Genomic DNA, 23,365 nt, shown 5'->3' on the forward strand with positions numbered 1-23,365 from the left:
ATGACTACGGAAAAACAGTTACATCTTTTACTATGATAAGAATCAACTGCAAGAAGATCTAGCCGTGATGGGAACCACTTGAATACATTGGATACATTGGAGTAGTGTGACTGAATTGCAGGTAAAAGTCAAAAATTTTGCAGGAAGCCAAGTTTACACAATAAAGGATGACCAGCAGCACTCGAGCGACAGCAGCAAGGTACAGTCATATATGTCACAGAAAAATTCCCAGGCATGCATCGTGAACATTGCAGATATAAAATCCATTGCTCAAAGGAAATCATGTCTTCAGTGAGTGAGATCATCTAGGGAGTTGTGATTTCAAATGCTGAAGACGTTCCTTCAAATGGAACAGAGATAGTATGATTCAAAGACAGTCTTTTCCTGTAGTGCCCAAAGTACCGTATCCTGTAGATACCCGACTCTGTGCCATGGGGGATGTGCCATTCAACAGTCACTTTGCTCTGACCAAGTAATCCTTTGATCCAGTAAAACCTAACAGGCAAACCAAAAGCTGAAGTTAGCAAGAAAATCCACTATTCTTTTGTTTTAATGTCCCAAGAACTCACTAAGTGCATGAGATGAATGCTCTCCAGTTACATTTATTTTAACCTTTCCTTATATATTTAGACTATCAGAACAGCAACCAAAAAGACAACCTGAAACCCATCAGGGTTGAAAAATGTCTGGAAACGTAGAAAAACAAGTCAGTGGTCCTTTTTGCAGACAAAGAATATTTCTACCAATATGTTCTTACATTCCCTGCCCCATACAACATTACCTCTGTGAGCAATGTCTGCCTAGTCTTGTCTGCCCAGGGGGAATGCTTAACCAAGAGGATGAGTATTTCTTGAAGGTCACAATCAAAACCTGTCATAATGGAGTTCAGGGCTTCTGGCACTCATTCCTTCATCAGACTCCCATTTTCTTTTGCTGATTCCATATGTGAAACCACTTCTGCTCCACCTCAAAACTCCACAGATAGCCACACATCGTCTGGAAGTGAGGGATTTTTCAGCCATTCATTATGGGGCACTTGGGGAGATTAACCTGCACTTCTTTTGATACTGCTTATTAGGAGCACTGCTGGATATCCCCCAGTTGTATCTGGGCCAGATGTGAGAATTACCAAGTCTCTCATTTCAGGGCTTTAACTAAATAAAGCAGAAGAACCAAATATGTTGATTCATCTACAATGTCTATTAAAAAGTTTCTTCATACCAGTTCTACTGAGAAGATTGGCATAAATATTTACAGCACGACTGGGTGAAAAACAGTGAATTATGAGAGAAATTTGATGTGATAACCAGAGACCACAGGCTAGCACAAGGCTCATGTATCTGCCTGGTTGCTCTTGTTCAAGGTTTTGGCTGTGGCTTGCAATGGCTTGTCTGGAATAATGTCTTGGAAGATGACAGTGAGGTGGTCTGAAGTAGTAGTCGATCTCCATCCTTGGAGACTGCCTGGATATGGCCCCAGGAAACCTGCTATAACTGTGATGTTAGCCCTGTTGGGAGCTAGTTTGGACCAGAGACCTGCAGCCTGAGCCTGGCTGTAATGCTGTGCCCTAAATATGCTTCTGTGATAGATCTGTGCCACCATCCAGACTCTTCTCCATCCTGCTCTCTAGGGGGAGAACCAGGACCACCTTTCTAGCACTCAGGAACTGGAACATAGATGCCACCTCAGAAGAGGCTTCTCACAGATGAGCTGATGGGAATTTAGCTATATCTTATTGCTATTGGGTGTTTGCTAAAGGCATGGCCAGGCAAATCCCTGCCGGTAGCCCAGCTGCTCCTCCCTAACAGTCCCAGGAAAGCAACATCTGCTCCCGTGGTAGTCACAGGATTGGGACAAACACTTCTTTGCTGCAAACACTGAGAAAACATCCAGTGAAAGAGCAAGTCAGCACTGAGTTTCTCTGCTGCCACAGGGAGCACAGGACAAAGAACTATCTCCAGGGCTATAGATAACCGCTATCTCCTTCTCCAAAAATTGCACTTCCTTTAAATAAACTTACATATCTTTTGATCCCTGAAAATACACATTTTATGAATAGCTATAAGCTGTTTAACACTTTACAACACTAAGCTAACAAATAACGCATTCCCTTGTGCTATTCTTCCATTGTCAGCACATTCAATGGTATTGAACGTTAGTTTCTCCTGTACTAAAAAACTCACAGTCTGAATCCACTTAGAACTACTAAAAATGTTTGATGCTCCCTGGCCCCATCACCTTAGTTACTGACCTTTCAAGGTTAACACACTGATGCTATAAAATGGGACTAATTTTCATCTTAGCAAAATAATTTCCTCTTTCTGTGGTGCTTGGTACTTTCCTGGGGCATCAGAAAGAGAGATATTACTGTCTGCACTGGTTTGCCTTCTGGCCAGCTCCACTAGGCAGGAAAATACCAAACAGCTCTTCTTCTTCAGCAGAAGAACTAAAGTATCAGAGATCCAAAGTCTAACCTTTCTCCAGAAATAAGATGTCTAGATTCCTATCTTTCCAATATCATAGCAGCACATTCTTCCAAGTTTTGCATTTTTGTATGTTTTTCGTCTTCTCAAGTGCTGTGTTATTAAACATTTTCAGTGTTTCAAACCAATATTTTGGGAAATCTTTTGGGGTTTTGTAAGAGGAGGGAAGAAGGGAGGGCTATATCTATGGGTGATAAAATGCCATTGCTTCATGTACTCAAGTGGGAACTTCACTGGAAAGGGTGACAACAGAGAGAATGACAAGATTACATAGTGCAAGTGATAAACAGAGGGCAAGCACTTAGAAATGCAGTGCAAGTAGGAATACACATCCCATAGTGGGACAGCCATTAGTCCCAGCCTCGGGATTAGGTTTAGAGAACAGCTGATTGTACATGGGGAAGGAGAATTACACCCTATCAAATGCTTCTCATAAATCCAGAGGAAGATTTTTCTGATGCATCCAAGCTGTTGGGAATGTTGCCTCTCTGACCTCAGACAGTGTTCACGCTGGGGTATTGAAGGTCAGAAGATCCCAAAACAGCCATTTTTCAGTGTCTGGTTTCTCACAGATAGGTTGAAGAGGCAGGTGGGAATGTCTGGTTTTATTCAAGCAGGGCATAGCTTGAAATTTAATGGTTTGACAAAAGATGCCTTTGATATTCCTATTTTGTGTGCTGACTTCTGGTGTAGCTCTGAAAGGAGACACCAGCTTTGCTGCTAGTGGATATTTTCCTTAAGACTGACATCTCTAACCTTAACTTTACTTTCTTACAAACTTCATCATCACAGTATGGCAGATGGATGGATGTAGGCTATGAATAAGTTGGACCATGAAACTTCTTCCTCTTCTTTCTACCTTTCCCAAGCTTATAAACCTTCATTGCAGAAGCTAGACCCAAGGGGAAAACAGATTGTTATGATCTTGACCATTTAACCACCCAAATATGGACTAATTCATCTCCAGAGAGTATCATCTGCACGAACAAGACCAATCTATGTTTTGGAGCTCTGAAATGAAGCTCTTCAGGTTCAACTCGAATTTGTCCATGGAGTCTGTGGAACAGTGAAAACTGGTCAGTTGCCCTCACCTGGTGTCCCAGGAGGCATCATTCTGTACCACATGCCAGCTGTCTGAAGTGCTGGCAGATCTCTCCACTGTCAGGAAGTTGTGTTCAGTCTGGAATGAAAATAATGGAGTTAGCCAGATACTGAAGGAACAGGCAAGTCCCTACTTTTCTATACCACTTTCAACTGCAGAAAGGACTATGCTTCTGTGTGTTTTATTGGCAAATGAGGTAATTACTAGCAAAAATGTTTGTATTTCACCACCAAAGCACAAATTTAAGCTAATAAATTACATGGAAGATGAGTAAAGAACTTGATCATTAAATAGAGAACAGGCAGGTGACATTGTCATCAATGTCTATGTAAGATGAGTGATGGGATTAAGTACTTTTCTAATTTTCTTTGGCTTATTAAAATAATGCACAAGGCTGACAGCATGGAAACTGGAGACCATGTTTGCTATGACTGGATGATACTGGATACCAAATGAGAAAGTGTCTGGCCTAATGCACAACATAGGTACCTTCAACTCCAGTAGTATAAAGAGGTTAGGGATAGTTGGTATTTGACCAAGTTAAGGACTGCCCACAAAATATTCTGTTGCTGCAAATACCCAAAGCACATACTAAGGTGAGAAAGTATATTTTTCTGAACTTCCAGCAAAGAAAAAAGCACTGGAAGTACAAGATCTTACTCCTTCAGAAGCCTGAATGTTCAAGATTAAAATGCATCACGCAGAGGCTGTAACTAAATATTCAGTAATCAGAAACATCCCCAATTACAGCGTCATTGTGCCATCTTTACCACATTCTCTGCAGAGTTCCTGGGGTTTGCACCGACAAAAGTCACTTCAACAACTTCTCCCTGTGGGGGAAATTGAGATTTACATTAAAGACCGAGCGGCGTAATGCACATTAAGGGCAATTTGGAGATGCAATGTGAGTTTCTTTGTGGCTTGGTTGGTTTTTGCATTTTTTTTAATCTTTGTTTTAAATTATTTATATTTTCATTTGTTGCAGTCGCAATTTATACCATGAACTAGTATTCTGATCTTTGCCACTGCACTTGTCCTGCTTGCTGGATAAATACCATATCACATAAGACTTCTGTGTAAAAGGAGGAAAACATTTTTAAGAATGTGTCCCTGCCATCTTCCTACCTTACTGCTGGAGACAGCAACGAGATGAAAGTGGTTGCTCTAAACACCTTATCTAGATTTTGAGTCCTGAAAACTGAACCCTTTCTGACATTTTTACTTCATTTACATTCCATACCAGAGGCATCAAAGTTGTTCTCCTTTCTGTTTGTAAAGAAATTACTGTAAAATATTTGCCTGTGTAATCACCAACCGTTATTTTATGTCAAAGAAGAAGAGGAAATCTCTTTCATTTTGTAAAAAAGGCTTTTATTTGCCCCTCTATTCATCCATTTCAACCATGTTAAATACAATGTCATTGGCATGAAAATGCCCTCTTTTTGCCTTTTTAACTATGCCAAGAGTAATGAGACATTTTGGTCTGAAAGGACCATGACCTTTAGGAAAACAGACATTTGAATGACGGGTAAAATTTAAAGATAATTTCCTAATTGTGTTTTAGCAAATCCTGGAATCTCTCACCGCTTGATACTGTTGTCTCACATCTTGTAGCACATCCCCAAAAGTCTTATTCACTGGTGCACGATCAACAGTGAGAAGAGGCAGCAAGGTCAAGTTAGTGATACTGAAATATGGGGGCTGTGGACCACGTGGCAAATCCTGAACTGTATTCTGGGAGAAGGAATATGTGCTCATTATACATGCATATAGATAACCAGTATCTCCCTGATCAGTCATATCTCTGCTGTGACTCTTTATCCATTGCTTAGACAGATTTTAAGAACAAGGGCAATAAAATGAGTGTAAGCACAAACAAGAGGACCTTTGTCTGCTCTCTGCATGCAGGACCAATTCCTGCAAGAGAACTACTGCCCTGATGCTGAGGTCCCCCAAATCCACTCATCAATATATCTCATGACTTCAGAACATAATGCCCTACCACTGGTCCTGCACATTCACATGGTCTACAGAGATAATGGTACTAGTCATTCTCATGTACAAAAGTGTGGCAGACTACTTTTTTTTTACATTTGGTAGAAAAGCAGCAACTTCAGGCCATGCCAAAAGGTTGGAGGTACCTATTTCCTAAACTTTGAACCGAAAACCCCAGAATTTCTCAACTGGGATGAGGTCCCCATTACAGGAATTATTTTTATATCACATGAGAATTTCTCAAAGTGGTTTATTATGAGAAAAAAAAAAAAAGGTAGCAATCATGCAACCTCACTGAGGAACAAATATAGCCATCAACATTTACAGGATTTGAATGTCTCTAGCAGCATGTGGTGTAGAGAAAATTTTGATTACCATAGCAATAGCCCTTGCAAGTCCTCTGTATAATTGAATATAAGCAGAAAGCGTGTGTGGTCCATAAATAGTCGATGCAGCCTCATATCGTTGAACCTAGCAAAGCACAAATTTAGAAAAGGAGGGTTTGAAAGACTCTTGAGCAATTTTTACAGCTCATCCTACTCACCAAGACAAGATCAACACTATACCTGTAGGGGTTTATTTACTCCCTTACTGCCAAGGAGACAGCCCAACAACTTGCCTACGTACCACCGCTGCCATTTCAGGTTACTCTTCATTCTCCAGTCCATTACAAACAGGAATGAGTAGTTGTCACTCTTCTAATTATAATAGCTCCATTACTCTCTTAAAGGCTTACAATGTAGGTCATCTCCAACTTTTTGTCTTGCACAATCACAGTTCCCTTCCCAGCTTAGGGTTTTTAAGACAAATGAGCCTATCCAATGGTCTGCATCTTCCTCTAAACACAGCATCTACTATGCCTTATGGGGACCCTTAAAACTGGGTCCTGCAAGCAATATTGCATTCTTTTCCACGGAAACATGGCGTTGCATATTCACCTCATGATCCTATAGTTCTAAATCTTTCTTCTGGCAATTTTGCCACCTTATGAAGATAATTTGTTATTCATCCAGATAGTCAGGAGATTACTGAAACAGACCTGAACTCACAGAAACTCCCTTCAGTACATTTGACCATTTCTACATTATAGCATCCATAAGTAGACTCTGCCTAGGGTCAAGACCACATTGGCCCTTGGACTATGTTGTTTAGGCCAGAATAAACAAGGCTGTCTCATAATTTCTGCCAGAAATTATTCAGCTTTTTGTGGCAAAGGAAAAGCACTCTTACATATCATTTCACATGAACTATTATCCCATATAGCCAAAAGCTGAACTTGGTTAAACAAGTTCAATCTGCAATTTTAACATTTACCTGGTATTCTTCATAGGTGGCAATGTAATGGGTGTAGACATTACACAGACCAGCAATTACGACATCCATTCTTGCCATACCATGAGAATCAAATTCCTAAGAACGGAAATAAAGCACTGATCTTGTAACAACTGATTAAGGTATGATTATATTTTTGTTGTTAATATCGATCGTTGTTGCCGTTGTTATTATCATTTACCAGGACAGAAAATAAAGGGGGAGGACATTCAAGAATGCAACTCTACAAGTGCATTGGCCTTTATTAATGTCTCATATTCACTTCTCAAAGAGAAAAGAGGATAAATTACCTCATACTGCAGTAAATTCTATAGATTGAGGGGTTTTTTTTAATCCAATGTCTGTATAGTCCTTTGGTTATACAACCACATGAGACAGTGTCAGTGAGTTGTGGAGACAGTGGCTGAGATACTCAGGCTGCAGCTGAGAACAGGAAGTATCAACAAGGAAAACGGGAAAAAAACACATTTGCTCTTTTTTTTTTTTTAATTACTCTCATGTTGTAAAATCCTGTTAGGGATTAAGGACTCAAACCCCTCTAACATAGAGACAAAAGTCCTGTTAGCATCAGTTATGCCTGGATCCCAGTTGAATTAGCTTAATGGATTGAAACTCAATCAGTTTGCTTCTTTTGAGGAGGATAGTAATTTCTCCTGCATGTCAGTAAACACATCCAAAATGTGTTTAAAGTATTCATGAGAAGGAAACATCTGAGATACGAGACCCATGACCCAAGCTGAGAGGAGACAAGGCTAAAAACAGAAGGATCAAGAAATGTGAACATCCAGATATGCTGCACTCTGGTGAAACCTCTTCCTCAGCAACTTACTTTTTTAACAGCTTCCCGTAGCCTGCGTCCAGACATGGTCCTACATGCATTAAGGGAACAACATCAATCTCCAGAAATGCAGGGAGCAAAAGCAGGAATCACTGGCTGGACATGCAGCTCGCAACCAGAAATTCATGTAGCGCTTGCAGTGCTGCTCAGCATCCCTAAGGCTTCTCTGTGTTGAGCTCAACCAAACACCTCGAAACAGTTCACATACAGTGTCACAGGCAGGGTGAGACTGGAGAGCCCTCTGAGTGGGGTGGAAAAGATTGGTACTAGAAATACATCATTATCCTATTATGATTTTCACCACTGAACCATCACCCATCCTCATTGCAATTCATTATTGTGGGTTTTGTGGTGTAAAAAAAAAAAAAGTTCACAAATCCCTTTCATTGAAGCTGTATTTTGAAATGGACAGTTAAAATATTTTAGGAAGCTTGTTTCCATCTCATTCATTCCCACAGCTATTTTGTAAAATGGAGAAGAAAATGGGAAACCCTCAGTAACTGAACTGCATAATGGTTGGGGTTGGAAGGGACTGCTAGAGATCATCCAGTCCAACCACCTGCTAAAAGTAGGTTCCACTTCGATCAGGTTACACAGGAATGTATCCAAGTGAGTTTGAAAATCTCCAGAGAAGGAGACTCCACACTCTCCCTGGGCAGCACAGGAGAGAAGTTTCTCCTCATGTTCAAGTGGAATTTTCTGGGTTCCAGCTTGTGCCCATTAACTCTTGTCCTGTCACTGGGGGCTACAGGAAAAAGACTGACCTCACCCTCTAAGCACCTGCCCATTAGGTATTTATAAGCATTGATAAGGTCACCTCTTAGTCTTCTCTTCTCTTGGCTAAAAAGCCCCAGCCTTTCCTAATCAGAGAGATGTTCCAATTCCCTCATCACCTTGGTAGCCCTAATCCTAAACCTGTAGCCCTAACAGTATACAAGAAAGAACATCCAGTAGACATATATGTGTAGTGTCCACACGTCATATCACATATTGGGGACAATTTTTAGCCTACATCCTCTTTCTAATTGCATACAGAAATATCAAGGGTAGATCAAATGAAATGTTGATGGCTGTAATATACAGAACCAGACCAAAGGAATACATACGTGAACTCTCCAGGAACAGCAATGATTGCCAGTGACCCAACAGTAGCAATCTGAATATCCACAATATCAGGGTGCCATGGGTGAGGCCAAGTCATCTGCAGTGAAAAAAAAATGGATAAGACTATTCTAGGATAGTAGCAAAAAAAGATAGCCCAAGTGTTTTCCTTCCTAGAGTCATAAATCAGGCAATACATTTTCTTTGCAGGCAACCATTTGCAGAGCAAATACATGGTCTGTGGTGATGTTCAGGGAACCCTTGACCTAGCCCTGTCTTCAAAGTGCCTCTTAGGAGCAGCCAAAATGCGTCCTAGATAAAAATAAAGAAGCCTGATGGAAGGAACTTAAGAACTACAAGAACTCAAGGGTGGCATGGCTGCAGCCAACAAAACACAAAATGTCTCTCCAGCAAGCCAAAAAGATTTTTGAGGGGCAATTTACTAGGGACAAAACATGAATGGCAAAACCTTGTGAAGTATATCAAAAGCAGGACACCTGCCAGAGCATCCATAAGAGGATGCTCAAAAAGGGAGGAAGTCAAAAGAATAAAGTGTAATTTACTCTCAACAGCACCATCCCGGATGGAGGAGGTAGGGTGGGAGGGGGCTCTGTGCTAGGATCTTTCTTTTTTTGAGATGAAATGGGAAGCTGATTGAACACAAAGTGATAGTAGGAAAGTTTTTAAGGAGACTGATGAAAGGAATAACAACAAACTGCCTCATACAGATGGCATCCTCTAAGCGCTTTAAAGGACCTTGGAAATGATCCCACTCCACCGAAGCTCATTTGCCTTAATGCCAAGGGAACAGGTGGAAAATGAGGCATCAATTTTCTTTTAAAGTTGTAAGCAGGATTTTGTTGCCTGTCCAGGAAAGAGCAGCCCCAAGGTTCAGAGCAATGAGGCATCAACTTTGATGAAAGGACCCTTCCTTGTGCAAGTGGGCCATCTCTGGGATGGACACCCAAGCAGTGAGAGACCATCATCCTTGCTGACTGCCCCGACTCTTCTGGGCATGGCACTGAACAACCTTCTGTGGCTGCAGTGTTGGTCCTGCTGGGAGCAGGGTTGTACTGGAGAACTCCACCTCAGAGTACCTCCAGCCTGAGGATGGTGGGATTCTATCTGTGTACAAGTAAATCTGGCATCAATGTTACAGCTCATAGAACTACAAGACACTTGCACAAACATGACAGAAAAGCAGAGAAGCCAACAGGACATTTCCAGAGGAATCCATAGTCCTGTAGAAACCTTTGAAGACAACACTGAGAAGGTGGGTAAGTTGACACAGTCCCCAGAGTTTCCAAAAGGCACCATGAGAAGTTACTTCACATTTCATGGACTAGTTTGTCCCAAGACAGAAAGAAAGGCCCTCTGATGGATTAGGGTAGGAAACCAATGTCAGGACGGAAGAAAAATCCACCCAAAGCTATTAAGATCTGAGCAGCAGCAGAGGGTGTCCTGAAGCTAGAGACTGTGAGGAGGCAATGCTGATCTCCATTAACCCTTGGCTTTTCCTGACCTCATGCATTTTCCCTGTGGATCCTGCTCAGGGCTGTTGCAGACAGAGAATTAGTCCAAGGTGGATCTTCAGTTGGATTTTTTGATCCTAATGAGAGCAGCATTAGGGAGAAGTCTGTCTTCCTGGGATATATGGAAAACACACTCTGCAACAGGAAAACCTCCACTTCTCTCATCCTGATGCAAACTGATGACAAAACTTAATCTTACTTTTTATTTTTATGACTTCAAAGCCCGTACAGCTGTCCCTTTCTCTTTGTTCTTCACCACATGGACTGGAACAGACATCATCTGTAGCGTCCCACCAAAATATAGCCCAGATCACCAACCCCTGCATTTCCCAAGGCACACACTGGTGTATCCTTACCTCACCGGTGCTAAAGAGGATTGGCTTGGGTTTGTGGCAGGCTTTTGTTTCATTGGATGGCTCTCCCAGTAGCTGGTTCCGGATTTCATCCCAAAACGGGTCCCCTTCTACTGAGCCTTGAGGGGGAAATATCTTTTAAATGCTGCCCCTTCAGTTGCCCCAAAAGCTATCAGACAGAATATCAGACTGAACTCATTTATTACCACCTCCCTGCTGATGTGGGATAGGATATTTCTCACTGGATTCTATCTCCCTTTTCTGGGGTGATTTGAAAAACCAAATTTTAGCCCATGAAAGCTCCATCTTGGCAGCCTTCTGTTAATGAAAACAAATGAGAAAGATGTCCCCAAATCCAGCTCTTTCTTCTTCTCACTCACCATACAGCACTCTGCTTCCTTCAGAGCATGGTCATATCTTTCTCCAGAAGCTGGAGTACATGGATCACACCTTCCTAAAATGCATCCCTTTGGAGACTGTAGTTCAACCAGATGACTCAGAGTTTGAATCTATTTGGAGAATGCTCCATGGTTTCTCCATTTGTATAAAGCCATATTGACATATGTTTCCTAAATTACCTTGTGTGAAGTTGAAAGCTCCCACTCCATCAATAGTCCCTGCAGCAAAGCTGTATCCTAAGGCAGGTTTACATGTTTTAACCTTAATTAGAAGAGGAAAAAAAAAGAGGAAATAAGATATTTTAAAACTGCCCTTCACATATCAAGTCCTATCATGAACATTTCTTCCTTTCTTCTTTTCTTATGTCTGTGTCCCTGGACCTCCTGCTCTTACCGTGTGTGTAGCATTGAGCTCCACTGAGACATCACTCATGTTGACCCACTGGTGAGCTGAGCTGATGGGTCCTGTGACTTCCTGGGAAGCTTTTTGATACAGCTCCTAAGGGACACACGAAATAGAATCCTTGAGGAAGAAGAAATCAAGAACCTTCTGAGATTCACCTATATGAATTATTCTGTTGACATCTTCCAGTAGCCTCTTCCAGATTTTAAAATGAGTGTATTTCCCAAGCTCCTTTGTTTCTACCACCCTGTCTCTACATCCTGTGTGCCCCAAGTCCTCTAAGCTCTGTCTCAAGCAACATATAGAGGACTCTCTGTGGTCAGCCATTTTTTGTGTGCCTTTCTTTTCACAGCTGAAATATGCACCTATATTCCACAAGGACAGAAACTTCTTTCTCCTAGTTTCAGTCTTATGATATTTCTCACATCTTAGACCAACCAGAAGAAATGTATACTATAAAAATACTGCACTTTGTTACATTTGTTAATTTGAAATGTGTGGACTTTACCATGCATTTACTATACAGCTGACAGCTAAGCCATTCAGCTCTTCAGTCAATGGTTTTCTGGCACACAGGCCTTGTGTCAGTACATCGAAAATGTTGCCAGAAGTTATATAGGTTTAGTAACTGTGACTGCAGGAGGGGATAGAGGGCACAATCTTTGAAGGCCAAGAGTCTCCACAGTGTTAAAAACAACAGCATTATCTTCCCTTTCCATTTGATACACATCATGGGTTTGTGTGGAGACGCTTCTTGCATGGTAGCAGGGAGAGGATGCTGCAGTGCTGGTCCCCAGAAGCACTTCTTGAAACATCCCTCGGCTCTGAGGTAGACCCACTTCAGCCCCAGCTGGGCCAATCTGGTGTCTTTGTGATCACTATTTAAGGACAGGAAATCTGCAGCAGAAGAGGAAGTGGAGGAGTGGTACAAGATGGAAGTGACCATGTGGACCCTACAGTCAGAGAAGGAGGAAGGAAGAGGGAGTGCCAGACCAGAGACCCCTCTGCAACCTGTGATGAGAATGCAGCTGTACCCCTGCAACCCACAGAGCGAAATAGCAGGACTGAGAGCCACCAGCAGCTCTGTGTGAGTGTGCCTGGATGGGCAAGAGACTGTGTGAGGAGGCAGCCATGGCGCAGGCCGTGCTGGAGAGCCTGCGCAGAGCAGCCCCACACGAGAGGCAGAGAGGAGCTGCAGTCCTCATGATGAACACATGTCGGAGCTGCCTGTGCAGGGCTGTCCTGGGTGTGTGAGGGACCCTGCTGTGGAGAAGGCAAGGAGTCCTCCTGCCTCGAGGCAAGATAAGAAGCAGGAACCATTGGTGAGGAACTGACTCCACCACCCATTCCTTACCCCTCTGTGTCCCTCAGGGTGGGAAGGATATAAAGACACCCAGACCAGGTGCCAGAGCCTGGGAAGAGGGGAGGGGTGAGCCGAAGGTGGTCTTAAGGGCTGATTGTACTCTTCATCATCATCCCACTCTGTGTTGTTGTCCTGGTTCAGGCTCATCAGGGGTCAAAAGTACCAAAGACTTGAGAATTGCCAAAGGGCAGGGAGGGCTTAACTGCCACGTATGGTCCAGGACAAAACAGACCAGGCTACTCAGCTTGGGGAAGAAAACAGAAAATAATTTAATCTGACGCCAAGTAAAACATAACCATAGAACCCCAAAACATAACCAACATAAAACAACACAGAGTGGTACAACAATGAAGAGCACAACCAGCCCTTTAAGAACACCTTCTCCCCACCCCTCCCCTCTTCCTGGGCTCAGAGCCCTGATCCCAGTGTCTTTATCTCCTCCCCCCAGCCCCCTCGCCCACACTAAAAGGCTCAGGGAGGCAGAGAATGGGGGTTTCAGTCAGTCTATTCCTGATAGTTTCTGTTTGTCTCTCCTCAGGGCAGGTGGGCTCTGCACCAGTCCTCCCTACTCCTCCATGGGGTCCCTCACACACAGGACAGCCCTGCATGGGCATCTCCAATGTCTGTTCATCCCAAAGGCTGCAGCTCCTCTCTGCCTCTCATGTGGGGCTGCTCTGCAGCGCTCAGGCTCCAGCACGGCCTGTGCCATGGCCACCTCCTCACACAGTCCCTCGCACGTCCAGGTGCACTCACACAGAGCTGCTGGTGGCTCTCAGTCCTGCCATTGCCCTCCATAGGTTGCAGGGGCACACTCTGCATTCTGATCACAGGTTGCAGAGGGGTCTCTGGTCTGGCACTCCCTCTTCCTTCCTCCTTCTCTGACTATGGGGTCCACGTGGTCACCTCAGTCTTGTACCACTCTTACACCTCCTCCCAAGCACTTCAAATTCCTGTCCTTAAATAGTGATCTCAGAGGTGCCAGATTGGCCCAGCCAGGTCAGAGGTGGATCTGAACCCAAGAGTCAGGGAAAAGTCTGAGAACTCTTTACCCGGTCTTCACTGCAACCCCTTCCCCCGTTACCAAGCAAAAGCTGCTCCTCGCTAAGCCACGACAGTTGTTTTATCTTTGTTATATTTTTGGTTGTTGGTGGATTAAATTAATTTTTGTTTTCTTCCCCAAATCAAGTAGTCCTGTCTGTTTGGCCTGAGACCATAAGTGGTAAGCGAGCCCTTCCTGTCTTTAGGAGGTTCCAAAGGTCCTTGCTACTTATGTCTGATTGTGGTCCTTAGTTCCTAGATTGCCTGAACCATGACAATATGCCAGGCCACTCTGACTGGCACAATCTTTCACTTGTCAGTCACAATCAGCCTGGAGATACTTCAGGGCAAGCATCTGGAATGGTGATTAATATGAAACTACCACCATCAACATTTCTCTTACTCATCTACTGGACCTGTTCCAGTTCCTACAAGCTGCTGTCCCTGAAATGGTGCCAAAAAATGTCCTCTTGCTGACTTGTCTCATGTTACAGGAAGACACAGAAGGTTAACTCATAAATTCAGGTAACTTTCAATCCCAAGGACACAAGTGATGTAAGGGAGCCCATAGGGTGGAGGTCATTGGCTGAGAAAATGAAAAGTTAAGCCAGGCAGGATGAGCACCTTTCATGATGTTTAAGCCAGCACATTTAACTCACATTTGCATTAGCTGGGGAGTGTGATGCCAAAGTGAGCCAACATCACTGTGTGTGGTGATGTCTCTGAGATCTAGGAGTCTCCAACACTAGTGATATTTTGGATCATGACACCATGACGCATGCATGGGAGTGAGGGGGAGATTATAAGAGGCAACATCCACGTTGTATACCAATGAGGAATATTGACATTAAAAACACAAACCAACATTTTCAACAGCAATAAAAATAAAAGTGTGTGCTTTCTGAACAGTCAGGAAACTTTTCCTTAAGCATATCAATATGGATTTGAGAGTAGTCTGAATCTATAAATGTTCACAAAAACAGGTGCAAGAATATTGCTTAAATGAACATACAGTCCTATAATAACAGCATTTGCAGACACTCATAAAGCAATGTATCACTTACCCTTGCTTTCCAGTAGATATTTTGTCCTATAATTCTCGTACTGTCAAACATGTCATTTCCAGGACCCATGGCCATGCACATCATTGCCTGTTAAGAAATTTGTCTCAATCTAATTAATATGGAGAGCATGTGGCACTGCAAAATGGACAAGTTCACAAGAGATTGTCATACTGTGGCAACTAATCTCTTCTTGCCATCCAGCTCAAATTTGCACACCAGGTTTCTACACTAACCTTTGCAGCAAGATAAATTTCAGTTTGGGCTGAATGACCAGAAAACAGAGTATGTGAGGGCAAGACACAGTAAGTTCCTGAAAGAGGTATCCAGAGTAGCCCAAAAAAGAGGTGACCGTTTTTTTAATGCCCTCTTTATGCACAATGGTCCGCCACGTGGCTCTGCATTTGCTGCTCCACCCCTAGTTTTCTCCTCATCAGAAGTTAGTGTAGATCAGGTAGGACATACTTACCCCTCCCATGGGGCAGGTGCTCTGAGGGTTATCACATGACTCCCCAGTGTTTATGCAGAACGGGCCTTTGGTGTTGGGCGACACATCTCCTAAGTTGGAGGATGCAAAGGCAGCAACGAAAGAACCCTGCCAAAATCAGTTGTAGTCAGATGGTTTTTAGTCCCTTGCAGTAATGCAGACAGCACCTGCAGCTCTCCTTGCAGTCCAGGTTGCCATTACAGCCAGCTGATTAGCGTGTGATGTTGGCAAAATTTTCTGAAGCTGTTGGGAGGACTAGAAGGGGGATTTAGGAGTGTCTCAAGGGCTAAAGGACAGGAAGAGCAAGAGATAATAAAATACATGGGATACAACTGCCACTTCACGGTGACCCTCGCACTGCTTTGGTATCCACAGTGTTTTCTCATCTACCTTTTCCATCTCAGCAGCAGCTCCTGCCCCCATGTGCCTAGTTTCTCATGTTACTGCTCAGATGTTAATAAATCATTGTCACACCTTGCATGGGACTTTTTTCTGCCAGGCTTTCACGAGACAGATTTACAGGGTGAGAGCTATTGGCTCTGACTGCAGGAGTTAGCACCAAGCAGTACTTGTTAGAAGCAAGGCTGGTTACACACTGTGAGCTGAAGGCAGCTCTCACAGATACTCTGTTTTTTCCCATTTTAGAGATGAGATGCATCAACACCAGATATTATAATCATTATTATCAGCAATTAAGCCATTACTTGTAAGACTGCTAGACATAATGTGCCCAGATCATACAGCTAAATATTGAATGATGCAAACTCTTCTTAGCTGTACATTCATATCAACGTGCACCCATAAATATGCATTACAGCGAAGTCTTTTTAAAAGCTTTTAGATAATCCACTCTAAAAAGAACAATTTGCAAGCAGGAATCAGGTAGAATTCCTTTACTTTCCATCTTTGGTATGGACTGTGTGTGTTCCTCTACCCAGAGTATTAAAATAGGAATCGGGAAACCGTTTCAAGGTACATGCTGAAGATATACAGGTGATCGTTTCAATCAACTCATGACTCAAAGGGTCTGTGAGATGGGTTCATGTCCATATTGACATTTCAGGAGGAATAATGCCTTTAACATGGCTGTGCCTGCACTCTGAGGATGGCAAACCTTCTGGATAAGTGAAAATCAGAAGGCAGAACTGTCTAGAAGCCATAAGAATGAAGTGGGGCTGACCACAGACTTGATGCCACACCATAGATGCAATTTATTGATCCTTTTGTCTCAAGTATCCCACACACGTCTTTATAGTATTTCCAGTAGTCAAATCAAAACAAATTTGGTTTGGTCATAAAGTTGAAATAAATGTCACTGATTTCTAGTTTGGAAAGTCAAGAGTACACCTTGCAATTTCACTTCTCTAGAGGAAGAAAGTAAACAAATTGAAGAATTCATCTTTGTCTTCCTTCTTTCTGGGTTTACCCTGATGTCCTGTTTCACTGTTTCAAAGAACCTGCTTTGACCCATAGAAAGCATGAACCACCACACTCCAGGTGCAGCACTTTTTGCCTCAGTATTTTTGGTAGTCAGAAAACACTCTCACCTCTCCAGGAAGCATCCCCTTGTTCTTGTCCTGTTCGAACAAGTAAGATGCGTAGCCCACATTGTCACTGTTCACAAGATGGTTTGTGTTGTTCATGCTGACTGGATGCACAGCAAACCAGCTGAAGAGGAGTCAGAAGACACACAGAGGAAATGAACTGTTCAACCTGTGTATTGGCAATTGACTCGTTCAATGTATATATTTGCTTATGTGAATTTTCTTTGAGAGGATGCAAACACAGACTTTGGTAGGTTGGGATAGATTAACAAGGGCAGTTATTCCCATCCTCTCCCTTCCTGAACAGGAGGGCTCATGGCTATGATGAGGTCTTAGAGCACTGTAACTATCAGGGCCACCAAGAGCTATTTCAGACCGAAAATGACTCTTTTCTGCATCCAGACAATTATATTTTGGAGGGATTTTTATGCTCTTACTTCAAAGAAGTGAGGAGTCAACGATGTGAAAAAGGAAAAAAAAAGGAATACTTTTCATTCTTACAAAAAAGAAAACCCTCCTCTTCATCTTAACTCAGTCAGACTCTCACTTGTGACTTTTAAAAGAGAAAATCACTTATGGCTTTGTTCTTTCATTTGCCCACCCCTGAGCTCTGAAATTCATGCAGCTGAACGCTGCCCTGCAGAATTGCTGATAGGACAGGCATCACAAATGCTGCTGTGGGAACGGGATGCTTCCCACAAAATGTGGCATATGACAGAAAATAACCAAGGGAAGAGGAGCCCAAAGGGTCCTGGAAATGTCAGGCCCAGGATCTGCTTGGAGGAGGACAGCAAGAGCCCCAGAGGGGATCTTTCTGCAGTCCTACAAAGGAAGACCAGCTACAGTCATCTTCCCCAGATTCCTTTGGGCTGTGCCAGATGTGCCCAGTTGTAGGCAGGCCAGGTGCTGCCGTCTCCCAGAGTAGATGAGGAATGCTGACCTGGTTTATGCACTTGTGAACTCTTGACTTACTCTTCCCTCAGACACCCTCTGGTGACCAGCTGGTAGCCACAGTCTGTGGGCAAGGGTCAGGGTTGGAAAGGAGAGCTTGGCAGAAAGACAGAATTGCTACAGAACTGTGGTTTACAAGGATCTGGAAAAAACATTACTTCAGTGGTCACTACCTGATCAGGCCTAGTTCCTGTCCATTCTCATCTACCATCTTCAGCATCAACATTTCTTTATCTGTGTTGGATGAATACCTGGATGAAAATGAAGTGGGGGAATCCCATTAGTGCCAGAGCTGTGGTCACACTCTGCATTGCTCAGGCATCTTAAATCTCCCCTAGATTAAGCAAGGAAGTGAAGAGATATTACCAGAGACTAGTGAGAAAAGTATCTGAAAATAGGTGTGAAGGTAAAGGAAGAGTTAGGATTGTTGTTGACCTCAGGCACTTCTCCAGGGGATGGAGAGAGGAGCTCTCCCTAAATACAAATTTATGCCCCAAGGATGGCACTTCAATGCCACCTGACTCAAATATCAACATCTACCAAAGATATTTTTCTTTCTTTATTTTTTTAAAGTCCTGGATCAACGCCTCACAATGCTTGGAGAAGGCAACCACAACTTTCAAGGCCAGTCTTACAGCTAATTTTCTGGAGATGAATACACACAAGAGCACAGAACAGCAACAGTGTCATTAGTCTTGGCTCCACATTTTCAGCCATCCCACGAATGACAGAAACACCAAGCTGCAAGATGGTTGGATCATGACCCCAACCAAAAGGTTTTCTTCAGGACTCTGTTTCTCTCCCACTTACTTTGAGGACTTTTTACCTGCTTCGTTCAGATGCTGGATTCTCAAGATAGGAGAAGGGGCTTCTGTTGATCTGGCTGTTTGCCACAGTGCCTCTGTTTATAAAAAGCCTTCCTCTCTTCATGTTTTGATGTGCTATATCAATGCTCTAAAAAGCAAGAAGAAAGGGAACATTAGCCCCACACATATGAGGCATATGTAAGATTATCTGGAAAAAACCTCTTTCCCTCCTTGCCTGTCTCCAATCCCCCACTTTTCTTAAGTAGTCTAAAATTCTAGAAAATTGTTATAATATTTTGAAATCACCCACAACTATCTCTTTCTAAAGAAAGATTTTAAGGCTTCTGGGTTTTGGTCTGATTTCACTGATAAGTATAAACTCACCTCTGAGTGTGTCTTAAGATTGTGGGCATTCAGAGGTGCTATCACAAACATCACAGCAAGAGCTCCATTAGTCACAAATGTATCTCCCCTCACCTTCTCCATGTTTATAGGCTCTGATGTCAACAGATTGGATGACACTGACCTTTATGATGCCATTCACAATAGCATTGAGGGATGACGTGATTAGCCCTTTGCTAGTGATCCAGAAGAGAGTGTACTGGAAATAGCCACCAGGCCCTGAGTGCGTGTGGGTTCCACTGAGGATAATGTTGTCCTGTCGATACAGCTCACCATACTTGCTCTTCAGCTTCTTGAGCACCTAAGAGGAAGGAAGTGGTCCTAAAAAAACCTTTTTCACACCCAAAGACTAAGGAGACTTGTATCAGGCCTTATATCTTCCTCCTCACTTCTCTCTTTCTGCCTGATACTACCATATTGGTGTCAAACTAAGCAGATTACAACTGTCGACTTTTCAAGAGCCTTAAAATAGCTGATAAGTGAAGACCTCTATGGCAAACTTGCAGAGAAGCCCAGATCACACAAGGAGCCTCTGGTTTTCCAGCACCTCCTTCCCTCCTCTGTGGTGCTGGAGACTCAGCATTACACAGGAACCATGATAATGTATTTGTGATTCAAAAGTATTTGTGATAATTTTTCTGCTGAGAAAAGCATGGTCAAAGTCCAACCTCGATTGCTGAGGAATCAAAAACTCTTCTTCAGCAGAGACTGGACATCTCTCCAACGTCATTCTGCAAGGAGATTCCAAGGCAAACAGCCAATATGCTGTCATGCTTTAATTTATTTAGCAACAACTACAACCTTAATGCTAACAACAGCAACAACACAAACTGTGACAGTCATTTCTAGTCAAGTACCTCCAGCCTCAGCCTTTGAGACACCATTCCTATGTCGATGCTGACAAACACTACTCGCCTGGAGTCATCAAGGTCTGCCATGATGAAGGCTCGGCTGTAGAGGCGTGTGAGAAGACCACCACCCACCTGGTCTGGGTTGGCGTATCCCATCTGAAAATTAAAAGCTCCATCAGGCAAAATATTGAGCAATGTATTCACTTGCAGGTATTTTTCTAAGTAGATTTGTCAGAGAACTCAACATATGAACACTCAGAACTACAACTACCTTGCCCTGTGATTGCAAGAATCATAACATCCCGGAATGGTTTAGGTGGGAAGGACATTAAAGATAATCTTGTTCCAATCCCGCAGCCATGGGCAGGAACACCTTTCACTAGACCAGGTTGCTCAAAGCCTCATAGAAATTTCACCTAATGTGTGAAGGCAACAACCATTTGTCAAGGCAGAGCCTCTAAACCAGAAATCCTGCAAAAAATACTCAGAGATGTTAAAAATCGGTATGTCACCAACCCCATGTTTGATTCATCCAGCTTACCAGAGGAACTTCTGCCACAGGTCCCGTGCAGTCAGCTCGACCTACACCCAGTAAGTAGTTTGCTGTTGCTTCTCTAGAATCTATAAAAGTAAATAGTAGATGAGTGGACACATGAGCAACAGGAATGGGGGCCAAAGAGGCAACCCAGACTTTTTAAAGAAATTGCGTGCCTGAAACCAGCTCAACATCCCCAGAGGCCTCAGCAGGCCTGTGAAAAAGCAGATCCAGCTGATACTGTCTGCTTGGGTTTCCAGTGGGCTGTCAAGGTGTTCAAAGCATGCTGAGGCTGTTACAGCATTCAGGGTGCTGAAGGATAGACCAGGCATGAAAAACTGCAGAGAGAGCTCATGAGATGGAGTCACGGGACTGTGTAAAATGTGTTGTGACTCACAGTGAGGGGGAAATAAACCTAGCTTTTCCAGTTAAGCTCTCCAAGCCCAGCACTCCCATCCAGGAAAGAGATCTGAGAGTGTAAGAGCTTTTGTCACTGGAAAAACTCAGCTCAGCAGCAGTGAGGAAAAGGAGGTGAAATGTTAGGAGTTACTGGCGAAGAACTAGAAAAGAAAGATGGGCACATCCATATGTTGCCCTGGTGCTTCCAACGCCTCCCATGTCCAGTGCTGGTGCCCTGACCTCAAAAAAAATCACAGCAGAGGCAGTAAAAGCTCAAAGAAAGGAAAAGCAGGTCTGGGCAGTGATCTCCAGGCAAACAGCGAGGAAAAGGATTCCTGAAGGAACTCATACCTCATCACATCATGAAGGTGCAAAAGTCTCTCTACAGGATAGACAAAGTCTGGACAAAACCATGGAAGAAAAGCCATTGAGGGTTATTAAATTTAAAAAAAAAAAAAAATCTATGTCTCAGGAAATCCCAGAGCCACAAATTACTGGAGGCTGAGATAACACTGAGGTAAAATGTGTCTATGTGCTTGGGCTGTTCTCACAGTCCTACCAGCTAGCTGCTGCCACTCGAGGCAGAGCACTGGGGTAAGGGCATGCTTGGTCTTCCCAGTTTGGCCTTTCCTAGGCTGTCACTTATAACAAAGAAGTGAAAAACACATTGGCCACAGAGTGACTATAGGGCATTTCTCTTGATTAAAATGGCATGAGTAAACTGGGCTACCCATTAAAAATAGCATTCCTCCAACTCCTCCTGCAAGAACTAAGACACAGAGAGGAATCACTTGTTTAAAACTCTTAAGTGTTACAACCTAAAAGCATGAAGCAAGTGTGAGCTACATCCAATTTGAGATCAAAATCTAGAAACTGGGAGGTCCTATTGTAAATATATAGTGATGCCCTGTCCAGGGCAGCAGAGCCCGCCAGCTCTGGGAAAGGGCTCCTGTCACTTGGAAACACCTAAAGCTTCAAAGTGTTTTCTTTCTCCATGAGATTTTATCTCTCCAGAGAACAAGTATGGGATACATTAGACGTTGAGAGTTAACTTTGGGCAGCTCCTGATACCCAACTTCCCCATGTTTGGTGATGGATTTGCAGGTATAAATGTACTGCGATGGGATTGCAACAGCTGTGAAGCCCCTTGGTTCAATGTCAGGGGGCTGAGGTGCTCTCAGGATCCCCTTCACTGGGGAGAGAGAGGAAAGGGAGAGTACCTGGATTGCTACGGTCAGCCTCAACCACTGTCCCCAAGGCTGTGCTCTCATGTCATGACTGATGTTCACATTGGATTTGACCACATGCTCCTGTCCCAGAGGTCAAAAGAAGCATCGTGCCACAGCTGTGCAAGAGGGTCATGTGTGAGATTATGAAGGCTCAGCAGTATTCCTACTTTTACTTTAAAAGTAGACCTTCTGCTTTTAATTTAAATTCCTACACTGGACACACATTCCAGTGGGGTGTGATGGCAGGACTGAAATAGCTCAACTTGCCCTTACTCTCTCTGAAAACAAAGTGGAGGATGAGGAGCACCATGGTCACTGCTGTCATCAACGCCAGGCAAACAATGAGGATCACCTCCAGGCGGGAGCACTTGGACAGCTTCCCACACATGGTGAGGGCCCTGTAAAAGCAGAAAGGAACCCATGGAGAAGGCAGACAGGACAGCTCCGATGGCAGACACATCCCATCCACACATTGCATCCTCGAGGAGCTGGTGATGGCTCATAATCCTCATCCCAGTGTCAAAGCAGGCAGCAGTAGCAATAAGGATTGGAAGTGGAGACTGATTTTTCAGTTTAAGACAGCAAAAATACATGTCCTGCCAGTAGCAATCACACCCCCTCACCAAGGCCTGATGGGACAGAGAGAGTGGCCAGATTACTGATCCTGCATTTCCTGGGGCACCTTGCTCACTCTTTTGAAGAAATCTTTAAAAAAAAACCCAGTCTTCCACCAGATCCCATGTTCTCTGAGCAGCTGGGAGAGATGCTGAGGCCTAAAACCTCACAGCTTTTCTGCTGCTCATGCACTCAGAACACAGCAGAGGACAATACTGTCACTATAATGAAGGAACTCAGCATGAGAAAAGCACACTCCATTGCACATCCAAGTCCAGTTTTCTCCTGGCTAGAAAAAGCAGTGGTTATGAGAGCTTTCCAAGACAAAACTCTCTGTTTAGCTGACAGCTTTCTTCATCATACACAACTGGGGCATGGGGCGTGGTAAATCTGGAGGTTACTCCCTGGAGCGCCATGCCCTGGAAGCAATGAACCTGCAGAACATAACTGCTGAAATGTGCATTTATAGTCTTAGAAAGGTTGCAATGAGAAACATCACCAGAGCCAGAAACCTCACCAGTGCTCCTTATCAGCTTGTTTTGCCATG

The 23,365-nt window shown here is 43.5% G+C and overlaps 1 protein-coding gene across 2 annotated transcripts; it reads right to left on the bottom strand.

Moving 5' to 3' along the window:
- Positions 1 to 305: 305 nt before the first annotated feature.
- LOC104559978 (putative neutral ceramidase C) lies at positions 306 to 22,591 on the bottom strand. Of its 2 annotated transcripts, none has more exons than XM_062001530.1 (20): positions 22,462 to 22,591; positions 20,582 to 20,661; positions 20,047 to 20,196; positions 19,314 to 19,490; positions 18,808 to 18,935; positions 18,155 to 18,232; positions 17,034 to 17,154; positions 15,469 to 15,594; positions 15,003 to 15,089; positions 11,529 to 11,633; positions 11,315 to 11,396; positions 10,740 to 10,855; positions 8,857 to 8,951; positions 7,742 to 7,781; positions 6,895 to 6,990; positions 5,956 to 6,051; positions 5,170 to 5,319; positions 4,356 to 4,415; positions 3,575 to 3,663; positions 306 to 495 (listed from the first exon to the last, which is right to left on the bottom strand). In XM_062001530.1, exons 1-20 carry the CDS (start codon positions 22,589 to 22,591, stop codon positions 306 to 308), a joined length of 2,196 nt encoding a protein of 731 aa, XP_061857514.1. The 2 variants fall into 2 exon arrangements, with proteins under 2 accessions (XP_061857514.1, XP_061857513.1); XM_062001529.1 differs by having other exon boundaries at positions 22,423 to 22,591.
- Between the last annotated feature and the right edge of the window lie 774 nt (positions 22,592 to 23,365).

Source organism: Colius striatus, chromosome 8 (genome assembly GCF_028858725.1).
Source record: "Colius striatus isolate bColStr4 chromosome 8, bColStr4.1.hap1, whole genome shotgun sequence".
Classification (NCBI taxonomy): domain Eukaryota; kingdom Metazoa; phylum Chordata; class Aves; order Coliiformes; family Coliidae; genus Colius; species Colius striatus.